Genomic DNA, 19,627 nt, shown 5'->3' with positions numbered 1-19,627 from the left:
ATCTGTGTTAGGCAGATTGCTCCTCAAATTTTACACTTGGTGGCTTTCATTATGGCAGAGCTGCCCCTGGTTTTTAATATTATTGCATTTTCCCTTTTCGTGGTTGGTGAGGATCTGTATTGCTGGTGCTCACTTCACCTCTGACTCTGGTCCTGAGCCTGCCCAGACTCAAATATCCTGTTAACTTGCACACCCAGGACACTCAGTGGTATCATGTGCCCATGTCATTGCACATGAGCAGAAGCGCCTGAGGGCATGGGAGATTTAACCTGAAACATTCACATGTGGCAATAAAATATTTCAGAATCCTGCTTTTCTTTTGCTGTGCTGATAGTAAAATGATGGTACTTCTACTTTATGGAGAAATTGCATAAGGCTTGCAGTTAGGCATGATACTCTGGTTCTGAATTTGCAAGAGTTTGAATAGGAAAAAACCCTCTGGAATGCTAATTTTTGTTAAAATATTAAAACACCTGTGGTTTTATATTTAAGTGAAGGTAGTCTGTGGCATCTGAGAAATACAATACTTGTCTTTGAAAGCAAATGGTATTGTCATATTTGAGTTATTTTGTGTTGTTTTCATTAGTGTCAGCAAAGACTTTTCTTATCACTAGTTCCCAAAGTCTTCTTTCCCCTGAGGTCTTCTTTGATATGAATACCCTTTTAGGGATCTGCTGTATGCCAATTGTGTGTTTTCCTAAGCTAATGTCTCCATGTTGATCTAGGCACTGAAAAAAATCAACAAAACAGGAAAATAATATTGCTATTAAAAGAAAAATAATCCTTTCCATTATGCTGCCTCCCATATGTTTTAATGATAATGCACTTCTCTGAAATCCTCTCAAAACCCAGTTCAGTATGTGGATCCCTTCAGTCACAATTTTTTAAATCTCTTTGTATGTACCTAAAGACAAATTCAGAAACTGAGATTTTTTATAACTATGCCATTACACTGACATGTTTTCCTTACTGTGTTTGCCTGACTAGAGGAATAAAACTATTGGGCATAATGTATTTGTCCTGTGATTTGGGGTGTTGATTCTAAACAGAGAATTAGGCCAGTTAAAGTAAAATGATTTTTAATTGTGCTTAGACTGAAACTAAGACTAATTTTGGTCTCCACTGATTTTTGTAGAGGTATTAAGGTTTTGAAGACTACTAACTGCTATTTGGTATCTGTCATGTTTCTAGAGCAGAGTGATGCCAAATCTCTCAGAAACTGTAGAATTAACATTTTCTGGTGATGATTCTTACATATCCCTCAAAGAAGCTCTATAGGCTTTGGAAATTCATGGTTAGCAGGCACTTTTAAGTGAATCCAGGGCTATGAAGCTGCTACAGAGACATTGGATTGCCCGTGCAAGACTCTGAGCCCGGCTGGGTCTTTGGCCCAGCTTGTGGTGCTGAAGCTCTGCAGTGTTGGGGACCAACCAGGAGAGCAGAGCTCAGCCTGTGGTGCTGAGGCAGGAGAGGAGAGCAGCTCCCAGAGACCCTCCAGGGATGCACAGTGGGATGAGGCTGAGCTGGGCATGTCTGGTGTGCCATCCCAGTGGGAGAGCCTGGTGGAGGGGGGCTCTGTGGTGTTCATGTTGGGTTAGGAGCTGAGCCTGGAGGCTGTTCTCCCAAAAACAGGAGCAGAACCTTGCCCTTCTGTGCTCTGAAGGAGACTGCATTTGAGATCTGCCCTTCCTTCAGGGTGAACTCCTGGCTCCCATAAAGCCAGTGTTAGAACTGGATTTGGCAGGGCTGGGATTTTTGTTCCTGGGGTTTACCAGCTCTCTGCACGGCAATAATCTTGCCAGGGGACAGTTTATCTCTAAGGAAGGCTTTTATTCTTTCACATAATCTACAAAGACATCTGTAATTATTGCTGGTAACTAAGGCAACCCAACTTTACAGTTGGTACACACGGGCAGCAGAACAGTGGGGTATGGGCTTTTAAAATACCTTCCTGTCAGCTGGGTGGTGACCACACTTGGGCAGGAGCTGGGCTGTGAACCCGGCAACCTGAGCCCAGCTCTGCTAGGGGGTCCTGGAGAGGAGGAACATGGTGTCAACAGGGTGGTGATTAGCTTCACTGGCTTAATTGGGGACTCTCAAATAGGGGTTCATTTGTTCTACCTGGGGACATCACTGAAAGGCCACGCAGGAGGGGGCAGCGGGGTTGGCACTGTCTGAAACTAAGAGCCTCTCTGCTCATTTTAGGAGCATCCTGCTGTGCCCGTAAAGAGGATGTTCATCTGGCCCAGGGAAATTAAATCATTTGTCCATTCACTGAGTGCACGGCCTCGGATAGCCCAGGAATAGAACAAATTGCTCCTGGCAGCTGCTCACGAGTCCGGCTGCTGTAGTAGGACATCAGCTTGGCAAACATGGGGACAATGTCCCTGTGCTCATGGGGAGCAGGGGCTCTACCATCTCCAGTTGGTCTTGGCTGGTATCTTTGATCAGAGGACCCTATTCCTCCTTTGCTTTAATTCATTAAAATAACAGCAGTGTAATAAATGTAATAATTCTTAGCCTTGTGGGGGGACAAATCTCAGAAAAGGCTGTGAAATGTAATGGTTTGGTCTTCTCAGGGGCAGCTTTTGCTTTCTGTCAGGGTGGATTTGCTTGGAGCATTCAGGTTCTTGAATTTTTATGTTGGAAATGTGTCAGTGATCTCTGAGAGTATGTGCATGGAAGTGTAAAATATCTCTCCCAGATAAAATCATCCTCTGTCTGTTACTGGAACACGATTCTATGGTAGCTGAATCAGTCTTAGAGATGAGTTAAAGGCTCTAAGCCATTAATTCTTCAAATTTGTTTTTTTGATATGAGTCACTTGGAAAAAACTTTAAATAGCATATCTTGATCTTTTTTGAAATAAGTTTTCAACCAGACAATCTGCAGTATTTTATCATGGTAAGCCTTTTGCAAATTCTGAAATCTGCCCCTTTTAATTAAGCTGAGGGTGTCTCTTAGGATGTTTTTTAAAAACTTACCTTTCCTGCTTTTTAGGAAGAGCTGATTGATCTTCTTCCAAAATCCTGAAGCAAGTTTTTTTGCTTTTAAAATACACAGACAAATGTTGGTGCAGTTGAGGCTTTATGAAAGCTTGACATTTGACCTGACATTTACTTTGGTGTTCAGTGAAACTTGCTGTGTTCTTTGAACTGTATTTTTTGCCAGCAGAAAAGTTTGAACATCTTTGGTCCCTGGCACTGGAGAGCTAATAAATAAATCTCAGCAGTGTGCTTGTTCTTATTAAAGAGCCCCCATGGTTTCTGTGTGCATGGCTTGGTTTTGGGTCCCTGAGGTGTCTGTGAGGCTGCCCAGGGCAGTGTCCTGTGGTGATGCAGCTGTCCTGCCCCAGGAGCAATGGCAGTGGCTCTCCCTGATGCTCCTTTTGGTTTCACTTTCTTTTTAATTTTTTTTCTTTTTTTGTTTACTCTGCTTACTTCCTGTACGTGTTCCAGCTTTGGAGCTGAAAGCTCCATGAAGTCACTTGCACTTGCAGAGCCTTTTTTCCCCTTCTTGCCTCAATGGTGCCACATGGGCAGGTTTAGCTGTTTAAAAATCAAGGGTTTATGCTGGGATGTTGAAAGCTGTGGTCACCTGGCCTGAAGTCTCAATGAGGGCTTTTGACAGACCCAGCACTGAGGCTTAGCTGGGTTTGGCTGTGTCCCTGCAGCAAGGAGGCTTCTTCACTGGAGTGTGCAGAGCTGGGGAAGAGCCAAGTGCCAGCACAGCTCCATGGCCACGAACACCTCTGCCAGTTGGTGTGGCACAGAATGAGTTCAGTGTTCCTCAGGGATAGAAGAGCTGTTTGTGTTGTTGCCTGGTACCAGTCTCTTGAATACTGAACATTTAACATGAGGAATTCTTTCTGATTTTTCTTCTTTTAATCCAGCCATACTAAGCTAATTGGATGATGAGTGTAACGGAATTTGGGAGGTTGTCTCCCTCCCTGGGACATGTGCTGAGTGATGTTCTGCTCAGCCTTGTGGCTTCACTTATGGCTGAAAATATTTCACTCGCTCCGCAAAGTGAAAGAATCGGACTTGGCTGTTTTTTGGCATTAACCTTTGTCTCAGGCACAAAGCTGGAGGCTGCTCAGTATGCAGGCTGGATTTGAGCTGTGTGCAGCTTGGCTGCTGCTCAGCCTCTGGCCTCTGCAGGAAGGAGAGTGCAGCCCACCAAAGGCTGCTGGGGGGCATGGCTGAAAATATTTCACTCGCTCCGCAAAGTGAAAGAATCGGACTTGGCTGTTTTTTGGCATTAACCTTTGTCTCAGGCACAAAGCTGGAGGCTGCTCAGTATGCAGGCTGGATTTGAGCTGTGTGCAGCTTGGCTGCTGCTCAGCCTCTGGCCTCTGCAGGAAGGAGAGTGCAGCCCACCAAAGGCTGCTGGGGGGCAGAAGCTTTTGCAGCCCACCAAAGGCTGCTGGGAGGCAGAAAGCTTTGTGTGCTGTCAAGGGACACGGTGTGGTGACAGCCACTGGCCAGGAGCAGGCAGGGTGTAATGTTAGCCAGGGCTTCACACTGCCAGGGGTTGTAAATAGTGAATGATGTGTTTTTCAAAGGGAAAGTCAGTGTGTGTAAGTGTGCTTGTGTATAGAGATACATGTGCATGCAATGCACACCTTGACAGGAGCTGACAGGGTGTTGTGGGAAGGATCCTTCCACACTTCCCTGCTCTGTGCCCTCCTTCAGCCATCACCCTCTGGTCACCAGAGAGCCAGGATGCTGGGTTCTCCAGGCTGCTGGTTTAGCCCAGTTCAGCCTTTTTTATCATGCCAGCCCAACTAAGGTGGTAGGGAGGAGGGGACAAAGGTGAAGGAGACTGTCCCTTGGAAGGAAAAGCTCTGAGAAGGTCTCCAGTCAGGCACATGGGGCAGTGGAGTTGCCTCCTGAGATCTGCCATTCTCTTGGAGCTGGCTTTAGACAAGGACAGCCCTCCTTGACTTGTCTTGTTTGCCTTTGCCTGCCAGGGTTTGAGGGGTGAGCCATGGACTGAGCAGAACAGGGACCTGCCTCAAAGTACTGCTCCTTTCTCAGGTGGGAGCCTTTAGCTCTGAGTGATTTCACAGGCTCTCAGATCAGGGAGCTGGAGATATTGACCTGCTGTCAGCTGTGTGTAAAGAGCCAATGCTCCCAACAAAGTAATGAGGCCACGTGTGTGCCTTAGGCACCTGTTGGCCTGGTTAAACACAGCACATAGCTGAGTGCCTCTGGTTTGACATTACCTATGGAGCTGGTGCTTCTGCTAGGAAGGTTTAATAATTCATTCCATATGTTTCAGTGGCAATAAATAGACTATTTCTGAAATGGAAAGCAGCTTCAGTAAAGCTTTGAAAGCTGTGCAGAGAGATTTAATAGCCCTTTTCTACTTGCCTCTAAAGAAGATACAAGTCATGTATTGTGTGCTTGCCTTTTTCAGATGGGACATGGAAGGCTAAACTTCTTTTTCTCGGTATGAATGTTAAAAAAAAATCCATGGTACTCTTGTAGTTCCCAGTGTTGAAGTCCATTTCTATTCAGTGAGGCAATTATGTTCTGGCTTGAATTTCAACTTATACTGCTTTCCTGGCCTGAAGCCTGTAAGACTGGGCTTTGTCCTCAGGTGTTTGGCATTTCTTTCTTTTCTTCCCTGCTGGCTGAAATGTGGGCTGAGTTGGCTTTCAACATCCATGCAGAAGTAGCTGCATTTTTTGATGTGCTTCATATAGAGAACCTAAACTGACTGACTGACTTGTGAGTAGCTCCATGCTTAATACCCTGTGCTGCAGTTTTAGGATGCTTGTTTTTTCAAGTGCCATTGAATCAAACTTTCTGCTCCTTTTTTTTTGTCCCTGTTTTTAGCATTAAGCAGAGTTCCCGTTCCTCTGAGGCAGCTGAAGATGAAAAGGACCAGAGGACAGTGACAGTCAATCCCTCTCACATGAGAAAGGCTTTCAAGGTCATGAATGAATTACGGAGGTACACTTTTGACTTACTGGGCACCCTCTCTGGTTTAGCAGGATTGTGCTGATTGAGGGACGTAGAAAATAGTCTGTGCCATGTTTATTACAGCTAATGGTTGCATGTGGAGGATTAATCACAAATAAGAAGCTAAAATATAGTCCTTTTGTGGTGGGCTGCTCTCCCCAGTCTCAGACCTCTTTCTTCCCAAAAACATTATCTGAGCCATGGCCTTCATTTATAGATGATAATTCATTTAGTCTTTTCCATTACCTACAGCAAATTCAGCTGTAAACTATATCCTTAACTGAGATAAGGGTCTGAAACCCAATAATAGAACATTACAGACTTTAAGACACCTACACATAATTACAGACCAAAGATTATTAATGTACTGTTCTTAGTCTCCTTAACTAGCAGCATCACTCAGTCTGGGCTCAGCACTCCAAAGTAAGGGGTGAAACAAAGCAAGTACTCAGGAAGACTGTCAGCTCTCTTCTTGCAAATTGAAAAATCCTCATATTAGTTAAAAGAGAACACCTTGGTCTTTACACAGCTGTGTGGGTACAGGGAGAACAGAGGCTGAAAAAAATATCTGTGAACACAGCCTTGAAAACTGCTGTCATCACATCAGCAAGGTGGTGGCAGTGGTTCAGCCTGAATTGTTTCTTGGTGGCTGCTATCCCACTAACCAGACAGAAGTTCAGGGAGCATTTCTCTGACTAATTCATTAGACTTTTCACCCTTCTGGTTTTAAAAAGAATTCTTATGTAAAATATGTGTGTCCCACACATGAATGTACGTGCTCCCTAACTGTTGAGGGGATGTGATGAAAGCAGGTAACAAACACCCTCTGCTCTTCTGCACACTCCAAGTAATCAAAAGATGCTCTAATAGCTCACTCTCCATGGATTAAGTAGTTTCCTAATACACACTTCTTTAGTGTGGAGAAGGATTGGAAATGTTTCCTTCTACAGATATCTGACAGCTATTCTCTGTTGCATAGGAACAAAATGGAAATATTGTAACTATTATATGAAGCCGGGTATGTTGTAAATTTTTTTTTTTTTTTTACTTTTAACTGGCATCCTTCTGGTCCTTTCTTTGTACTGAAAGCAAAGGATCTGAAGCTAAAGTTTCGTGCAGCATATATTCAGAAATCTATTGTGCTACTATTATTCCTTTGTTAATTGAAGCAGAGTGGGAATAACTGGAGACAGACAATGTTTCTTAGTGCCTGTGGTTAGGTATCTTGGGCAATATGAACAGATAAAATACAGAAGAATGAAAGCTGCCATTAAGGACCTGTATGATCTTTTCATCTTCTGGGTACTGCTTTTTTTTTTTTTTTTTTTTTTAGCTCCTGTTGCTGTTGTGGAATATACAGTTTTCACATCTCTTGAAGGTGCACTGAGCTTGGGATCTGTTAAGCTCTCAGCAATCAGTGTTAAAGATTCCTTGAATAATAGTTTCTCCCTTCATATGCATCCAGAAATCTCATTCAGAGGGTCTAGAAAAATCATGCTAAACCTTTAACCTATATACTATATAGAATCATGGAATTGTTTAGGTTGGAAAAGACCTCTAAGATCATTGAGTCCAACCCTTAACCCAGCACTGCCAAGGCCACCACTAAACCATGTCCTTAGGCTTTTAGTTGGCAAATGTAGCTGAAATTAATTTTATGAGTGGTACTTTAGATTACTATAGCCCAAAATGGAATTGAGCAGAGCACCTTTTACATAAGCTAAAAGAAATGAGGAAGCTTCCATTAAGAGGCTCTTAAAGAGGTCTCCTCATTGCCCTTCCCCCTTCCAAACTGGAATAAATGTAAGGTACAGACTGCCAGTTCCTACTTTCTTCTGTATTCCAACTATAACCCTCCATTTCCCAGCTGTTTTTTCACATATTTCAATACATGGAGAAGAAGAGACATAGCTGGTCCATTAGAAGCTCTGTGCATGTTTATTTGATAATGCAGTTTCCTAAAGACGAAGTTCAGTGTGGAGATAAGTATTTCCAAAGAGAAGGCAACATCTAGATTTACAGGACTGATCCTTTTTTGGGCTTGACATTTGAAAAGAACACCCTTAGTTTGCATTTGTATGCTTAAGCATCTTAAACCAACTTATTGGGAGGCTGAGCACTTCTTGCTGTCGGCATCTGCGGAGCTCTGTGCAAACATTAACTAATGAATCCTCAAAGGACAGACGTGGGGCGAGCAGAAAAGGTCACTCCTTAATGAAGTGACTTTTCCAAAGCTCTACAATGAGTCAGTGGGGGAGCTTACAAGGGTGTTTTTTTTCTGTTTCTCTCTGGAACCCCATTCTTTATCCCAGTGACTCTTAATCCCAGACTAATTCATGAGGTAGATGAAGTCCTCAGGCCCATGGATAAACTGCAGCGATTGGTACCTCTGCTCTGGCAGATGGGTGAGGCAGCCTCTGCACAATTATTTTATCTCTAATTTTTGGACATATTTTGGTGGCCACTTTCTGTTGTGATAAGCATGGAAGGAAGTACAGAAATCACTTCATTTGCCACTGCACCTTTTCCCTGTGGAAAGACAGAAGTGATGCTGGTGTTCCCTTGCATGGCTATTTCTTGTCCCCAGGTAGTGCCCAAATCTTTAAGCTCTTCTGTGCCTCCTCCAAGCCCTGCTTGTTTGAGAGGTGAAGGAGCTGCTTGTCCTTTGTTCTTTGAGCAGCACGTATGCCTCATTTGGCTTCCAGTTTTTTTTTCCCCTGGGGAAAGCAGAAGCACAGGCAGGGCTGCAGCCTCAGGAGGATTCCGGCGTTGCTGTGTAGGCAAACAGTGATAGGAGCTGGTACTGAAGCATTAGAGGACCTTCCCCTGGGATTTGGCAGAAGCTCAGGTGCTGTGTTTGTAATTATGGGTCTTCCACTTTTTTGGGCTGTGGTGATGTAGCTTTTAGCCTGACAGGGAGTTCTGAAATGATCTTTGTCTTCTCTGGTGTTTCCCCAGCAAGCGGCTCCTGTGCGATGTGGTGATTGTGGCCGAGACCGTGGAGATGGAGGCTCACCGGGTGGTGCTGGCAGCCTGCAGCCCTTATTTCTGTGCCATGTTTACAGGTACTGCTACAGGTGAAACCAGACAGTGTGGCCTGAACAGGCCAGTGGGCTGTGTCTCTGCCAGGAGCAGCAGCACAAGCTGCAGAGGGTTTCCTTGAGAGAGAAGGGGCACAGATGGGTTTGCAGTCTGCTGTACTTGATGGGTGATGCTGGCCACCCTTGACTAATTCCTTTGGGGTAGATAGCTCTGTGAGGTTACTGTGGAGCTTGGCTCACTGCTTTGTGTGGTAGTTTTTTCCCCCTAACAAGACCTTGGATCATGAAAACACTACCACTGAGCACGTGTTCAGTGCCCTAAATGTTCATGGTGCACATCAAAGAAGTTGCTGGCACAGGAGTTGTAGTTTCAAGGCTCAGTCCTGCCGATACTGATTTGGCAGTCGCAGATGTTTAATCTCCCATGGCACTTTTTTCTGCTGCCTGAAATAACACTGTTGTTCTCTTGATCCCAGTGTGTTTTAGCAGCCCAGCTTTTTAACAGGCTGACTTGCTGCAGCCTGGTGTGTTTTGGTAATGACAGAAAGGAAGAAGAGGACAAAATTCCTGCTCTGATCACCTGATCCTTGGAGCAGGTGCCCTTCAAAGTCTGTGCCCAGATGGGTCAGGAAAAAAACTCAAAGAAAGCTAGGTCAGTCCTGAAGGAGGGGAGTGAGCAGCTTATTTAAGTCATTCTAGTAAAATTAGTGTGGTCAGAAACTCCTGAGCTTCATTCCCTTCTTTGCCCTCATTTTCAGGATAGGAAGTGACAAATACAAAGAAAATGATTGTACACCCCAGGGAATGGTTTTTACTGCCCCTGAGCTCCAACATAAATGAGGTTCAGGGGTCTTTTCCCTGTTTCATGTTCATTTGCTTGTGGTCTGGGCCTTGTTTCTTCCTTTTAAAAGCCTTTAGATTAGATCTAGTTTAATTCATTTTGCTGAAAGCAGAATGCAGCATTTCTCAGGAAACAGCTTGTCATTAGTGAAGCTTTTTTCCCTTCTGTGATGGAGGTGGGGAGAAACCTCAGGTATGAGATGTGAGGTGAGATGTGACACTCCCCGTGGTGGCTTTATCAGGGCAGTGAGCTAAGGTGGGGAGCATTTGTGTTTTCTGGGGTGCTGCACCCTGCAGCTGGTACTGGCTGCATGGTGAGGCAGAGGAGCAAACACTGCTCAGAGCAGCTGTGTGTGTGGGCAACTTGTGGTGCTTGTTCCTGATGAAGAGTTTAATAAAGAAAAACCCTTGGAAAAACCCTCTGATCCTTAGAGGTCATCTGAGTGGGAAGGTGGTGGTGCAGGGCTGCTCATGTTTCCATGCAGGAATTCTCTGGGCCGTGTAATCCCTCGCTCTGTGAGTTAAACAGTAATCAGCTCACCCATCATGTGGCTGCCCTGGGCTGGGTGACAGCCTGGCAGCCGCCTGTCCCCTCCCCCTGACGAGTCCCCGGGGGCAGAGGGTCAGGCAGAGAGCAGCTCTCCCTTTGCTTTCAGTCTGGCCGTCCCCAAATTGCCGAGGATCTCTCGTGTGATCACTCAGAGTGTGTGATCTCCTTCCAGCTGCACGGGGGTTCACTCCCTGCAAGGACACAGTTTAAAATCACACCTTCAGCACCAGCTGGGGGTTGTAATTCGGGTTTTTTTGCACTGCACAGCAGTGATAGAGCCAAGGGCTCATGTTCAGCTGCACTGTGGGGGTATTTGCAGGAGCTGCTTGTGCACACTGAATTCCCACTGCAGGGTCCCCCAGCAGTGCCAGCAGTGTGATCAGTGGAGCTGTGAGCCCTGGGAACCACGCTGGGACCCACAGCTCACCCACCCTCACCACTGCTTGCTCTGCAGGCTCTGTCACTGTCAGCTGGCCTTGGCTTTGGAGCCATGAATGACCTTGTGATGACCTTGGGGTCTTTCCTAAGCCATATGTGTCCTCTGGTTAGCCATTCCTCTCTGAAGTATTCCTGGATAGTCTGAAATTGGGTTGGCACATTTTCCATTTGTATCTTCCACTGCTGAAGGAGAGATGGGACCAGCACTTCCTGAGTGTCTCTTTCCATGCTGGCTTTCTAGAGCACTTTGGATGCTGGTCCTTGTTGGCACTATTCTGTGGGGATGATTTGGGACAGTAATGTCTGTCCATTTAAAAGAAAACACAATCATTTCAGGAAGGGTAACAAATACTCCAGTGACACTGCTAGGACTGCTCCTGTCAGATACCTTAGGAATTTTGGAAGTGCTGAAGGAGGAAGGAGAAACCTCCCTTGCAGGTTTTATGTGCTGCTTTAAAGCACTCACCCCATGTGTGAGAGGCTGTGGCTTTGTTATCCAGCGCACTCATATGCTCCCTCAGTACTTCTGTGACTTAGGAAACAGCCAAAGCTGTGGCCTTGCACTGGGAAATGCAATGTGTAGGAGCAGGGCAGGCTGCTGTGCTGGGCAAACACAGCACTGTGGGCTGCTGCAGTTTGGAGAATGGTTCATCCTGTGACAAAACAGAGCTCTGCTCTCTTCTTGCCCTGTGAGCAGAGGGGAGTGGGAAAGGCACTGCTGGGTGTTGAGTGTGGGGCAGGAAAGGAATGCCTCCACGAAGGGCTGGTGTCTGCTAAGTCTGTCCCCTACAGAGGTCTGCTCAGAGCCACCCTGCCTGTTTTGCCGGCCTTTGCTCCCTCTCACCTCATCCCTGGTGTCTGCCTGGCTGCAGTGTGCAGGGATGGGATCTGTGCAGCCTCCTGTGAGGCAGCCCTTCCTCGTGTGTGAGAGGTGCTAGTGATTGGAATTATTCTGTAATTATGGTGTCAGGTAGGGCTGGAGTCTGACTTCTGAAAAACACCCTAGGAGTTGTCTTTTGTGGAGTTAAGGTGTAGGGTTTTTTCTGAAGAGATGTCAGATGAGATGCCCTCAATGATCCAGCACCCAACTGCCCACAGGCTGCTCCAGAGGCTTGTCCTGGGTCTGTTGCCTGCTCCTGGTCTGCACCAGCCCCTGCCTTGGCTCCCTTGTGGTGTCTCCAGGCTCTTTCCCATTCCCCAGCCCTGGAGACTTGTCCCCCTGTGACAGTGGGAGGGGCTGGATGGCTCTGGGTTGGGTCCTGTCCAAAGGTGGGCACAGCACACGGGACCCTCGGGGGCTGGTCCTGCAGCACAGCCAGAGGAGGCTGTTGGTATGCAGGGCTGGCAGCTTGCTGGTGGGTGGGGGAGCCCACACAGCTTTTATTTTTGTTGCTTGTGTCACATGGATGCCACCAGGAGGGATGATGTTATCAGATTGGTCCCTGCAGCTATTTCTGCATTGATCTCTGTGTGTGTGTGGCTGAGCCCCTCCTCACACTGAGGTCCTGCAGGGCTTGGGGTCCCACTCACCCTCCCCATGCAGGGGGGGTCACTGGATGCTCCTCACAGGCACCTCCAGCACCACAGAGCTGATGGGGACTGCTCTGTCCTCAGAGGCACCCTTTCATCTCTGGAGATGTTTGGAGTTTTTTAGGGAGGGGAAGTATGTGAAGATGACATTTTGTCAATTAAAAAGTCCTACCTGCTTTGAAGGCCTCCCAAATGTAGGTCATCTATCCCTTTGTGCTGGTACATTTGTATTCATGAGCTTCTCTGAATAACATTTTATTATTCAGTTTTAAAAATTGAATTTGGGGCAAATATTATTTCAGTTCTTGGGACGTTGTTGACTGTTCTAACACTCATGGTCCCATCCCACTCCTATTATTCACCTCCTTATTCACATAGGGAAAGTCAGCAAAGTTCAATCAGGTTTTGCTCAAGCTTGGGCCCTCTTTAGCATCTGACTGTGTGCTGTGCACTTACTGTGCCTGGCCACGTCCTGTGGAAAGCTGCACAGAGATGTAGGCTGTAATTACTTCTATAGGCTGCAGGAAATATTTTTCCACTTAATCCCACAGCAGTACTGAGTCACCGGATTTCTGAGAGTAGTGATTATTCATGCCCAGGTTTAAGAATTGACATTTCTTCGTGCTCTCCTTTGTTTAGCTTTGTTTTTCCACCTATCATTTTCTTTCTGCTTGGGAGTTTGTTCTTTCTTTTCTGTGGAGGTCCTGGTGATTAACTCCTGGGTGAGGTCAGCATGTGTGGGGGTGCTGGAAGGGCCTTGGGGAGTCCTTTCTCCTCCCCACTGGATGTTTTTGTTCCTCTGATGTGCTCCTGTTGCACGGGGAGTGTGGAGGTGTGCATAAAGCTCTGGGTCATGAATAGGCTCTTACACAGCTGTGGGGCTTTGCTTTGTCTATTCAGGGAGGAAATTATTGCTCTAGTTCCACGTGCTTCTGAGCTATGGGCTTGGGGAAGGGAAACAGTTTGGATCTGAAGGTGTGAGGTTGGGAAGGTGAGAGATGAGAACTGCATCTTTCAGTGTGGATGCTTTGCACAAGGTGTAAGTGATGGATAGGTTACAGCAGGGTAATTTAGGAGAGAAGCTTGCTGCATGCTGAGTGTAACTGCTGGCCTGTGTGCTTGTTTTTCTGAGCAGGTTTTAGCTTCTTTCTAAAGAAAGAGAATAACACTGCATTGCTTTTCATGTAGGGTATACAAAAAAAAATACCCTAATGTTGCTGTTGTAACATATTAATTCATATTAATTAATATTCATTCTATCCATATGTATATATATTTTACAACATTAATAAACAGATATAAAACTGTATTTCTCAAAGGCCTTTGTAAGACACATCCACAGTCTCTTGGAGTCTGTCCCTGTTCTGAGACATGATTGAGGACATACTGGGTGTTTATTTTTAGCTCTTATATTTGTTTGAACGCAGGTAAACCATGGCAGGTTCTTTTCTGTCAAGAAATTGAGTTTTTTGCATTTATTTATTTATGTTTACACCAGTGTCCTCAATCTTGAGTTGTTTTTTAGGCGGCATTAGGAGGCTTCTGGGAATCTCCCTGGTGGTTCTTCAGTGGTGAGGGATAGTGCCAGTAGTCAGACAGCAGGAGAATGTGCTGGATGTGTGGGGAGTAAGCACCTGCAGAGCAAACTGTAACTGTCCTTTTGAACTGAATTCCAGGAGACATGTCTGAAAGTAAGGCCAAGAAGATTGAGATCAAAGACGTGGATGGGCAGACCCTGAGGAAGCTGATTGATTACATCTACACGGCGGAGATCGAGGTCACGGAGGAGAACGTGCAGGTGGGTCTGCTTCAGCAGCTCCTCTGCAGAGCCCAGTGCAGAGCTTGGAACTCAAAGGCACAGGTTCTTCGGGGCTGAGGGATCTCCTCAGGCTGTGGAAAGTAAAAGGTTGAGCTTGAAAAGAGCTGCTTCCAGCCTCTGTTTGGTCTTGAGGCACTTTAGTGCTTTCCCCACGCTTAAGTCATGTTGCATTTGGCTTTTGTGTGGAGCTGTTGTAACAAGAGCAGGCATCTGCCTTCCAAGAAGCTGTGCTGACTTGTGGGTCAGTCTGTCGAAGGTCAGAATAGACTCAGACAAGCAGTGAGTCAAATGTTTTAAGGCCATGGCACAGGAATGTGGCTGTTAGTTTTGAAATTCTTCTGGGTAGTTTGAGTTGTTTCACAGAGCTTTGAGTGGAATACATTGTTCAAACGAGGACATTCTTCCTTTTTTTGTGTGTGTGTGTGTGCTCTGTCTTGCATTTCTGAGAGGTAAATATTTGTTCAGAAGTGGAAAGAGTAATTGAAAGGCAGCCTTCAAATAAAGCAGGGTGCTCGGGAAGAGTGTTTTGCAGTGTCACATGCCTGTGGCTGCTGGTAAAGCTCTTTCTTTGACTCTGCTTGTATTTGTGGTAAGAAAAAGGCTCTGCACTTAGCCACTGATGTCTGGGAGGGATGCTGAGAGCTTGTGTGTGGACATGCTTTTCAGCTGGTCTGGTTTTGTTTGCAAGGGGCAGTTTGAGCCTGTTGTCTTCCTCACATTGACTTGGACATTGCCAGGGGAGCAAGTTTGTGTCAGTGATGCTGGGAGAGTTTTGTTGACCTAATTAACACGGCAAAATTAGACTGGTTCTGCTTGAAACGAGGTTCTTGCTGTGAGCTCTTCTGCTCCAAGCCCTCAGGCAGAGTGCAGTTCTTGCTGCCCTGTCCAGGAGCTTGGCCAAGCCCCTGAGCCGGTCCCACTTTGCAGTGCAGCCCTGCACCATCCTTCTTGACCCAAATCTGGGGGGGGCTTTTCTTGCCCCTTATGCCCTCTGGCTTTACAGATGTGACTGTTTGGTGTGCTCTCAGCCTGGCTGTGTCACTCTGGTTGGGGTGTGGAGCCTGGCTGCCCTGCAGGGAGAGCCCTCAGTGAGGAGACCTTCAAGGTGCATTGTGGCAAAGGAGCTGAGACTCAAACCCAGCCGTGGGTGGCTTGGCCTGGCTGTCAGCTCTGTGACCCACATCAGGGTCATCAGGAGCTGGCACAGCATCACTCACTGGGGGACTGGGATGGAGCTCCTGGCACCTCTGGGGTCTCCCATTGCAGGAGGAGAAATGACATTTACACACCCTCAGGCTGTAAATTTCCCTGTTTCTGTGGGGAATATGGAGCCTGTATCCATGTGCTTTGTGAAAGGTTTGCTTTCCTCCCATGCTGCTGGGCCTTGGGTGCTCCAGAAGCTCTCACTTGGCATTTGGGATGTGCAGAGCTTGGGATCCCATCTGCTGAGCCTGCCTTGGATGGGGCTGGGGCAATGACCCCAGCTGCATTCCAGTTTTGGTGCTCCAGCTGCACCAGGGTGTGAGCAGTCCTGTGGGAGCTGGAGCAGCTCCATCCTGCCCAGAAGGGCTCTGAAAGTCCAGGTGTTGCCTTTCCTGAGCAACTAGACAGCCATATTTCTTAGTAAAACATAACCAAAGCCTGCCTTCTGTGGCTCAGGGATTACAGGGAGTTAAAGCAGATCCCTGGCTACATTTGGGCCTTCATCTCTCAGACAGTAAGTTAAAAAAATGTAAGTTTTGAATACTAAGTGTTTTTCCCAATCTAGTAAAGCAGGTCCTTTTACTGCAGGATTTATTTCAATGTCCACTCTGTATTAACTCTTCAGGCTAGAGGTAAATTAATTCATAGGAGCTAAGAAATGAAGCTGATCTACTGCAAGATTAACTGACTACTTTAAATTTTATTACATGTTTAAAGTGCTCATGCTGAAAATGTTTTATGGAATTTAATATAATTGTGTTATGAAACCAATAGAAAGAGAAATTTGTATCCTCTCCCTGGGTGTTTTACTCTGAACAAAATGCCATAAACAGGTTAATATTCACCTTTGGCCCCAAGAAGAAAAGGTTACATAAGTGAAAATTCTGTTATTTATTGGAAAATTTCACATGAAGTGAAGGCTAAAAACAACAAAATTTAAGCTCCTTGTAGTCTCTTGTCTGAATTTAGCAGTGTCAGTGTTGGAAAGAAGTGAGCAGGTTTGTTCCTTTGCATCACCACATCCTCCTGCTGCACAGCTTTGGGTCATCCATCCATCCATCCATCCATCCATCCATCCATCCATCCATCCATCCATCCATCCATCCAATATCCATCCCTCCATCTGGAAGGACACCTCAGCAGTGCCTGTCTGTGCTGTTTCAGCAATGTTTCTTTGCAGCCCTGCTTGGGCACAGTGAGAATTTCTCTTTTCCCAGCAGGTATCTCCTGAGCTCTCCTGTTTCCTTGTCACATGTTCTGAATCTGTAATTGGTCAAGGGTCCTTTTTTAAAGGAGTTCTTCAGACTTTCTCAGTAGCTGGAAGAAGCAGTTTCTGGGTACAGGTGCCAGGTGATGTCATTATAGAAATTATGAAAACAAAAAATAAGTTCCTTAATGGCATTGACTGAGAAGATGCAGCCAAGGTATCAAAACTTGTGAATAAATGAAAAGACATTGTCTTGTCAGTGGGAAAAATAAGATGAGAGCAGGATAGAAATGAGAAAAAGATGAACAGCAAAGGTAGCATGGAGTGCAGAATGAATGTTCCTAGGCTTGTTTGAATGGTGAGCAGTGCCCAGCCCTTCACAACAAGAAGCCTTTTAACAACTTCTTTTGTCATTTCTTTTCTAATGGAAACCTGTAAATTTTTTTTTTTTTTATGGAAGGATAGATATGTGTAGCAGGGGCCAAGCCTGTGTGGTCAATTCCAATCATCATCCATGCAGTGAGTTCATGGGGGTGTTCATCCAGTTCCTTCTCAGATTATGTCCCAAATGTGCAGGCAAAGAGGATTTTCATCTCATCCTGAGCCCATGTGGAGGGAATACTCTCTTCTAACCCTGCTGGGGTACCTGGGTGAAAATTACCCCAACAAATGCAATGTGCTTTATCTATTGGAACTTCATCTTAGAGTGGGATTTCAGGGCAGTAAAGGTGCAGCAGTAGGAGGGCTCAGGGCTGATGGATGCCTGTGAACATGTATTTGGGATTAAGCCTCCCACTAGTTTTGAAGGCATGGAGCAGAGACAGAATTTCTGTCTTTATTGCAGTTGTGTTGTAGTTTCAGGAAAATCCATCCTGGGATTTCTACACCTGCTGCCTTCTGTTGTTCCTCCTCTGTTGCATCCCACATCAAGGTTGGTTGTAAATTCTGATATGTATGATATAAAGAACTCATTCATTTGAAGATGGAGTGTGATACATTTATTTAGAAGGAAGTTGTATCATGCAGTTTCTGTAAAAGGAAGGAAGACTAAAGTGAGTGTCTCGGGGAACTTCAGAGATGCTCAGGCTCCTGGGCTGATCTCAATGGAAATCATAAACACACATCAGAGCACAGGTTCTACTGCTCCCTACACATGTGGGGTAGCTGGTGATTTTTATATATGAATTACCCGAATTTTTCAAATAGGTCTTGATTTTGCAGCTGAAGTGGTTACATTGCTGCCTGCTTTCCAATGCTCATAACAAACCTGCCAGCTCAGTGATGGAGAAGCTCTGCATGGTGTCCTTGAGCAGAGCTGAATGAAGAGATTTAGGAGCAGGCTCCTTTCCCTAGGCAGTCCTGGGAAAACACCTGCACCTCTGGCTCTGGACAGTGAATATCTTAGTGTATTCCCTCCTTAGCGTGTCCCGACCAGCCTTACCTATGGCACCTCATTACTGGCAGGCAGCCTGAGAATTACCCTCCTGATTAGGAAAGTCATTATCATTCAGGTTGTAATGATTCCCTGGAAAAAGTCCTGATGAACGTGGTTTCACAATTAAGTTGTTAGGAATGATGTGCCACAGACCACATGTGTGAGGTGTCCTTGTGTACGGCCACAGTTTGAGATATGGCTCATCCACAGAGAGCAAATCTGAAATCAGCTGTCTGGAGGAAGTAGATATCGAACGCGTCAGCTTTGCAGGCATAGTAATTGTCATAAAAAATGTCCCAAGAAAAGAGGAAAAAAGATTTGCTAGGAGCTGCAATATTTCTGTTTCAGAAGTGCTTCTGCACCTCAGCTTTCCCTGCACACTTAGGAGTTCACAGCAAGGAAAGAGAGTTCTCTGGCAAGTGCAGTTTTGATGATAAAGGGTTTAGAAATGGGTCAGTCCATCTCTCCTCCCCCTATTCAGTCCCAAAGCTGCAGCTGTAGTAGGTGCAAGCGCAGGGTGAGGCAGAGCACCTTTCAGCAATAAATTAGGGCTGTGCTCCTCCCTGGAGTCAAAGCTCCTGCGCCGGCAGTTTATATACAAGCACGAATGGGACGGGACTACTGTGGATGTGTCGGAACCGTTTATTTTCCAGAATCTTTATAATACATAGTTTTGCCTATGCAAAGACACGCTGCAGCAGTAGACGAAGGGGATGAACTAACTCTTTGTTTAACACTTTGGGTCTCTGACGCTGAACTGTTGCAGAATTTTTTTTTTTATTTTTAGTCTAACTCTTTGTCTTCACACGAGGAGCACAGCTCCTTGTGCTTCTCCCTGGGGTGCAGGGGTCCCTGAACCATTGCAGGGCTGACTCCTCTGGGCTGGGGGCCCTTCCTCAAACCCGTAGGAAATCTTTAAATTGGCTCAGCCTTATAGATAGCTGAGGAGAAACTTGTGGATGTGGCACCAGAGCATTGTGTAGTGCCTGATGCAAGTCTTCACTTTTTTATTTCACTGTTTAACCAAGGGATGGTGTGTCTGAAGTTGGAGAAGGCAGCTCAGGAGGGAGGTGGCCAGTTGTTCCCCCGTTTTCTCTCTCACCTCTATGTCCTTTGTCCATCTCCTGCTCCTGACAAGGTTTTTTGACTCCCTGATGCTGTCACACCTTCCTCTGTCTGGGCTATTTCACCTCAGGTGGGGCATTTAAGTGGAAGCACTGTGATCAGCCCATGTGCTGCCTGGGAGCAGCTGGGGTGTAATAAAGCCTGATTGCCACCCTTGCACTCAGAAGCCACATTAAGCTAATGTCATTTTATCTCCACTATTTGTGCTGTTCAAAGCACCCTGTTTAAAACGGAGTATTTTACCTGCCTTGCAAGCACAGAATCCATTTGTTTCTCTGGGCAGGTGCCTGGGAGCTGTCTCCCTGTTTGGGCAGATGTGCAGTCCCAGCTGTGGCCCTGGATGTGCAGCTGAGGCTTACAGCCAGCACTTTTATTTGGCTTCCAATTTGATCAAATTGTCAAAGCTGCTTATAAGCTTTAATACATCTCCTGCCTAGGGGAAATGCTCCTTTCCCAGTTTTGCAGAGCAG

At 46.0% G+C, this 19,627-nt stretch overlaps 1 protein-coding gene across 1 annotated transcript in view; it reads left to right on the top strand.

Moving 5' to 3' along the window:
- Positions 1-5,835: 5,835 nt before the first annotated feature.
- KLHL3 (kelch like family member 3) overlaps positions 5,836-19,627 on the top strand; it is a 37,826-nt gene continuing 24,034 nt past the window's right edge. The window contains exons 1-3 of the mRNA XM_005418701.2: positions 5,836-5,960; positions 8,928-9,034; positions 14,045-14,166. Coding sequence (XP_005418758.1) covers positions 5,923-5,960; positions 8,928-9,034; positions 14,045-14,166 — 267 coding nt within the window. The 5' untranslated portion in view covers positions 5,836-5,922. The remainder of the gene's footprint in view (positions 5,961-8,927; positions 9,035-14,044; positions 14,167-19,627) is intronic.

This window comes from Geospiza fortis, unplaced genomic scaffold, assembly GCF_000277835.1.
Source record: "Geospiza fortis unplaced genomic scaffold, GeoFor_1.0 scaffold55, whole genome shotgun sequence".
Lineage (NCBI taxonomy): Eukaryota > Metazoa > Chordata > Aves > Passeriformes > Thraupidae > Geospiza > Geospiza fortis.
The sequence above is the reverse complement of the archived record's forward strand: the minus strand, read 5'-3'. Positions and strand labels throughout refer to the sequence as shown.